This window comes from Chinchilla lanigera, unplaced genomic scaffold (assembly GCF_000276665.1).
Source record: "Chinchilla lanigera isolate Chin_1 unplaced genomic scaffold, ChiLan1.0 scaffold00166, whole genome shotgun sequence".
NCBI lineage: Eukaryota > Metazoa > Chordata > Mammalia > Rodentia > Chinchillidae > Chinchilla > Chinchilla lanigera.
The window spans coordinates 511322-517783 of NW_004955567.1; the positions used below are offsets into that span (position 1 = coordinate 511322).

The window sequence follows — 6462 nt, forward strand, 5'->3', positions numbered from 1 at the left end:
GACCCTGAGGCGTGGTGGGTTCTGACCAGACCATGCTGGAGAGGCTGTCCCCTGCCTTCTGTCCTGGCCCGGTGGCTTAGCGGATCAGGCCAGGGCTTATGTGCTTAGTGAGGCCCGGGCTCCAGGGCCTGCGGGCTGCTGCGGATGGGCTGTGAGGCTTGGACGGGGAGGGGCAGGTGGAGGGGGCGCCCGCCCAGAGCACGGCCAGGGCTGGGTCTGGGAGGGTCTGTGGGTTGGTCTTGTTTGCCTGGCTTTTTACGATTGAGACATTACTTTTATAAGCAGTTTCAGGCGCCTCAGAAGAGTGGAAGGTACAGAGCGTTCTCGCGGCCCCCCACCCGAGCCGCCTCTGTCAACATCCCGATCGATGCCCCGTAACCATCCAGAGTCCACTGCGGCCTCCCGGAAGGTTTTGTTTGGTTTCAGCAGTTCCCCACTTCTCGAGTTTGAGAAGGGGAGCAGTCAGCTCTGCAGGCGCGGGGACAGCAGCTGGCCAAGGTCCCTGCGCTCAGGGACCAGACTGCCGCGGGCACTGGGCAGGGCACCGAGGAGCTGGGTGACGTTGGTGAAGATTCTCGTGGAGCAGGGGCGGCTGCAGCTGAGACCTCCCGTGCCCATCCGTCTAAGCTGGCCCTGTCCTGTGAGGGAGCCAGAGAGCCCTCGCCGCATCCAGCCAGGTCTGAGCAGAGTGCAGGGGATGTGTGGGACAGGCTCTGCCAGCCCGGCTCTGGGTCACTGTGGCAGATGGGTGTCCCCGAGACCCTCAAGCCTCTCCCCAAGGCTGGAGCGGCAGCTTGTGAGACTCGGTGTGGGTGTGGCCCAGGGCCCAGAAGAACCTCGGGAGGAGGCACGGGAAGAGCACGGGAGAGGCGCATGGGGGCTCAAGGGTGGCGGAGGCGGGGAGGCCCGTCCAGTTGGGCCCTTGGACAGCTTAGCAGCCGCCCTGTGCTGAGCCCTTGCTTCCTCCGTGCCCGCCCTGGGGCCTGCGGCTTCCTCTCTGCAGATCGTTTCTTTTCTTTCTGGACCTTTCTTAGAGGCAGGGTCTGACGCCAGGGCTCCGCGCCTGACGTTTCCCAGCGCGTGTTTTCGAGGCTGCCCACGTGGGGCACGTGTGAGCCCTGCACCTTGCTCTAGCCGAGGGACACACGCTGTGGACAGACCACCTGCTGGCGGGCATTTGGTGTCCCGGCTTTGGGGCTCCCGTGACTGTTGTCCGTGAACCTCTGAGCCCAGTTGCTGTGTGGCAGCGTGAGCTCCACTCGGGGCCTGTGGTGTCCCCACCCCGCTGCGCTGTCACGTCACCTTCCCCAGCTGTGCGTCTCGGGGATCGGGCTGTCTCCAGGAGGGGCATCTCCCCAGGCTGTCCTTGCAGCGCAGGCTGCCTGGTGCTCCCGGCCCTGTGCACGCGCTCGGGAGAAGCGCTGCTCAGAGCCATGCCCCGTTCTCACCGGGCTGCGGGAGCTGTGTGGTTTGTACTGAGCTGTGGTTGGTTCTGGTGTGGGAGGAGTGGCCCCAGGCTTGGCCTTGGCCTCCGGAAAGGGAGCTGTGGCCTTGTGCTCGGCTCTGCCCTGCGGGGTGTCAAGCGTGGCTGAGCGGCAGCAGGGCCCAGAGGCAAAGGGTCGGGTGTCTGTCAGTGACAGGTGGTTGGAGGCTGGCAGCGGGCAGAAGGCGGGGGAGTCCTGCAGAGCCCCAGGGGTTGGTGCTGCTTCTGAGCCTGTACCCAGTCCCGGTGGCAGGGTGGGGTGGAGGGGAGATTGGCAGCAGAAGAAAGGGGATAATTGGTGGGCAGGCATCCAGAGGGGTGGGCGGACCTAATAACAACAATAATAACAATAATTCATCAGGGTTTTAATAGGCCTGTCAGAGAGTGCTAATTGGATTGCTCAAGGGCCCCTCTGGGGTGGGCCGGGAGGTGTCCCTCGCTCTGTGGGGTGGAGGTCAGCAGGGTGGCCGGGACCAGCTCCAGCTGGGGCTGCTGGGAGCCTTGACTCACCTTGGTGATTGGATGGCACTAAGGTCGCCTTGCACAGCCCTGCGGTGCCCTGTAGCCTGCGGCACCCAGCCCTTCCCGGCCCTCCGGGAACAGGTGGGGCCTCCCTGGGCCTCAGACACCTCCCCTTGCAGTGTGGGAAGCCAGGGAGTGGGCCCAGGGAACACAGGCGTGGACGGGCGGCTCAGCAGCTCAGGGCGAGTGCGTGGTACAGGCTCGCGTGGGGTGTGCGCTCTCAGCCTCTCTGGAGCCCAGGCTCGTCCCCACCAGCGTCTGCTCTGACTCTCGAAGCTCTGTGGGTTCCTCCTGGCTCTGTCCCTGGCCAGCAGCAGGTGCCAGAGGTCATGGTGCACCTGCTGTGGGGCCCAGCCAGTCTGCCACAAGGGCTTTGCCCCGGGTGCAGAGAGACGTGGCCCGCGCAGAGCCTGTGCTGGGCCCTTGGTGCAGAGTGTGATCCGGGCTGTGGCAGGAGCAGAGCTTGATCTGTTACCCAAGCCCCAGCTCCAGGCCGGGAGGCGAGTGCCTGGCGCCTGTCCCATCTTGTCAAGGCGAGCATAACCCTTGGGGCACAGACAGAGCAGGGGTCGCAAGGCGACGGGCCATCCTCCCCAGGCTTCCTGGGGCTGCTCTCCCAGCCCGGGAGCGCGCATGCGCCTCCCCTGCGCATGGGGAGTCTGGCTGTTTGTGGAGCTGGGCCATCAGTGTGGCTTGCAGGACCAGGAGGCCTCGGAGGCTGTCGCCGTGGGCCGTTGGACAGCCCTGGACTGCCAGCCCTCCCCCGCACCCTGCCGTGTGCCAGGGCCTGCACCCAGGGTGACAGGCAGGCCTGTGTGCTGCCCTCTGCCCCAGCCTGCAGGAAGCCAAGTCTGAGGAGGCCAGGGCAGCTCCGTGCCAGGGAACCCCTGTGCTGTGAGCTGAGTTTATTGTTTCAGTAGAAACGTTATCACCCTTGGTGGAGGACGTGAAGGACGGCCATTCTCTGCCTCCTCGACCCCAGCAGTGCCAGGCGCAGGCTCGGCCTGTGTTTCTCATGCATTCTAAATGTGTGTGGTGTTGTAATCAGACCCTGTGCCTGTTCTAAAAGTTTACTTTCCTTGGAGATATTTGCAAGCTGAAAATTTGCTTTCCTGAGGTGCTGCATGCCGTGGTTTTAACACAGTCATAAAGTTGCGTAACTATCACCACCGCCCAGTCCCAGACATTCTCCTCACCTCTGAGAAGCCTGTGCCTGTTTGGCTGCTCCCTTCCCACCCGCCCTCCCCGGCCACCAGTCTGCCTCCCGCCCGAGGCCTGACCGGACCGTGGCTGCACACGCTCCTGAGGTGGTGGCCTTGTGCTGCTCTTTGCCTGTGTACTGGAATGGTCTGCTGGCTTCTGTGTGCACGTGTTTCCGCTCTTGGGCTTCTGCCCAGCAGTGGGACTCCAGGGTCACTCGGTGGCTCTGCCTGTGTCCCCTGGAGAGGTGCTGGCTTGGACGCTCACTGGTGTCGTCTGAGGGCTGTGTGTGCGGGCGGCCAGAGGAGCGGTCCCCGTGAGACATTAGCAGGAGGAACGTGGAAGGCCTTACTTGAACAGGACGTGGCTCCCGTCGTGGGAGAACAAGCTCTCGGCGCAGTCTGGCCTAGGCTGAGCGGGTGGGCCAGGGCTTGTGTGGCCGGGCTTTGCCTGCTGGCCTGTTTCCTTCCCGGGAGCCTTTTGCAGGCAGCCCGCCTCTGCGGCTCCTGGTAGGTTTCATTCCCAGCTGTGTGCGGTGGTGCACGCCTGTGATCCCAGCGACACACCAGGCTGAGGCAGGAGGATCACAAGTTCCAGCCCAGCCTGGACAGTTTAACAGTTTAGCTAAGACCCTGTTACCAAATACAATAGAGAGAAAAGGGCTGGGGGTGTAGCTAAGTGCAAAGGTCCTGGCTCGCCCCGGTGCCGGAGAAGGAAAATGGCCTCCTCTGCGGTACAGAGAAGGCGGGAGTCACAACGCAAGAGGTGCTTGGTTGCACCAGCCTCTGCCCTGCGCCTGGGTAGGGGCTGCGGGCCCCAGGCTGTGGACCGGCTGAGCTGGTCTGTGGTCTCCCATGCCTTGCAGGAGCCCTACCTGCTGTGTGAAGAGGCCTGGGTGCCTGCTCTGGCCTCTGCAGGGCAAGTCCCAGCTGGCCTCCCTGCTGCCATCCAGGGCTGGGCCTCGCTGGGACTCTCAAGGACGGGGAGGCACGCTATGGGGTCGCTCGCCCTGGGCCCCTGCCCTGGCTGTGCCCCTCGTGTGCCAGGGCACCCCACACTACCTCTCTGTACTTGGGCAGCTGCGCTGTGGGCTCCGCACAGCGCTGCCCTCCCCAGCCCTGTCCTGTGTCTTGTCTTCCAGCAGGGACCCAGACATGGAGCTGCGGGAAGAGGCCTGGTCTCCGGGGCCGCTGGACTCTGAGGACCAGCAGATGGCCAGTCACGAGAACCCAGGTGAGGTGGCCACTGCCCTCCCCAGGGGCACTGCCTCCGTGTCCCCTCCTGGGGCCCCACCCTCCTGGCTCAGGGCCCTCTGTCTGGCCTGATGTCCTGTCCCCAGCGCGGCAGCGGCCCTGATGCTCTCCCTAGATGGCAGTGCTTTGGAACGGGGGACCCAGGGGCTCCACGGAGGGACTGGGGTGGACGATGGCGGGAACCCGAGACCTGTGCTCACGTTTCAGGGGAGTGACGTCTTCTGGGACCTCTGAGTGTCCGCGGTGTGCTGTGTTCCATAAGGCACCCTTGGGTTGATGAGACTAACCTGTGGGCTGCGGGCCGAGCCTGCTTGCCGGGACCCCAGCCTTGACACCCCTTCCTTTCCCCGAGGCGGCGCTGGCCCGAGGACGAGAAGGCCAGCGCGAGGAGGCAGCAGGGTGCTGCCGTTACCTGGGCGGTGGCCTTGCCTGGGGACGCAGCTGGTGTGACTGCCTGCCCACTGTCCTCGCCCCACGGCTGGGTGGAGGCGGCTCCTGTCAGCTGGGCTTCCACACAGGGACACAGCCACAGCGTCTGCCCACGGAGGGCCACGGGGACCTCCTGGCGCTCCCTGCCCTGCGCCCTGCCCCAGTGCCAGGCTGCTGTGGGCCTGCTGCCTCTGCATCCAGGCTCGGCCAGGGCCAGGCCTCCAGTGTAGGACGAGACGCCACGATGAGCTCCAGGTCTGGTTTCCCTGGTGCTTGTGACGCGTGGGAGTTCTGTGACTGCCGTCTAGCTTGAGTGTGTCCGGATCGTGCGCCCAGGCTGCCCAGGCCAGTGCTGTCGCCGCGTGGACTCTGGGTGCCCTGTGTCACCCCAGCCTCTGGGCCGTCGGGGACTCCAGGGAGCCAGGGCTGCTCCCGTTGCTGGGCCCTTGCCGAGGTGCGCAGGCTGCCCCGCGTCCCCCCAGCGCAGTGCCCTGTCTCCGCGGGCGGCCCACGGCGCCCAGTGGGCGTGGCGGTGGTGCTGAACGCGTCCAGGCTCCAGGACATGCACAGAGACAAGTGGGCTGGGTCTGCCTGAGGTGCGGCCCCAGCCAGGGTCTGGGAACCCTCGCAGGGACGGTGGCCTTCCTCCACCCAGCAGGGCCCTCTGGTCACCCAGAGAGCTCTGCCACGCTGAGGAATGGCCTCCAATCTCCCTGACACCCATGTCCCCGAATCACTGACAGCACCCTGTGGGCTCCAGGGCTGGAGAAGGGCCGGCAGGGGTGTGCCGGTCCGTCCTCCCCCGGGGATTGGCAGGGTGAAGGTCCTGGTGGAGACGGGGTGGGGCGGGAGTGCAGAGCTTTGCTGCTCCCTGCCCCGGAAGTGTGAGAAGCTTTCCCATGGAACCAGCAACAGAAATACCAGGTGAGGGCCCAAGGGGCGACCGGCAAGAAACGGGAAACAACACCCAGAGAGGCCGGCGAGGCGCAGGACGAGCCAGGGGAGGGTCAGCTCGCCGGACGGCACAGCCCGGGCGGGAGGGATGGGTGGACACATGAGAGGAAGGTGGTTGTCACAGGAAGAGGAAACCGGCACCGGGAAACAGGAAGGAATGCTGGGGGTGGGCCGAAGAAGGCCACGCCCACCATGAGGCGAGTCCTGAAGGAGAAACTGGAGAAGAGCCGGGTGGAGGGTCCTGGAACTGAAGCTCTGCGGCCACTCCGCTGTTCAGAGAAGACTCCCTCCGAGCATCTTGACAGCAGTCGGGCTGGGCAAGGAGGTTCACACCTGTCATTCCAGCACCGTGAGAGGCTGAGGCAGGAGGGTTGCACGTTTGAGCCCAGCCAGGGCAGCTTAGCAACTGTCTCAAAACGAAAAGGGTTGGGGTGTGGTTCAGTGTGGAGGCCCAGGCTCAAGCCCCAGTACCCCCAAGCAGAAGATGGGAGGACGTGGTGTCGGACTTCTTTGGTGCCCCTGTTGACCAAAGGTGGTGCGCTGCTGACAGCACGCAGACGGGAACAGGGGGCCCAGGGCTCCGCGGCAGCCTGACAGCGCGGGAGGGGCGGGCAGGCCGGG

At 65.1% G+C, this 6462-nt stretch overlaps 1 protein-coding gene across 1 annotated transcript in view; it reads left to right on the forward strand.

Annotated features, from left to right (window-relative positions):
• Window positions 1-457: 457 nt before the first annotated feature.
• The window catches only part of Znf787 (zinc finger protein 787), a 26104-nt gene continuing 20099 nt past the window's right edge, over window positions 458-6462 (forward strand). Inside the window, exons 1-2 of the mRNA XM_013509224.1 lie at window positions 458-677; window positions 4347-4438. Coding sequence (XP_013364678.1) covers window positions 4360-4438 — 79 coding nt within the window. The 5' untranslated portion in view covers window positions 458-677; window positions 4347-4359. The remainder of the gene's footprint in view (window positions 678-4346; window positions 4439-6462) is intronic.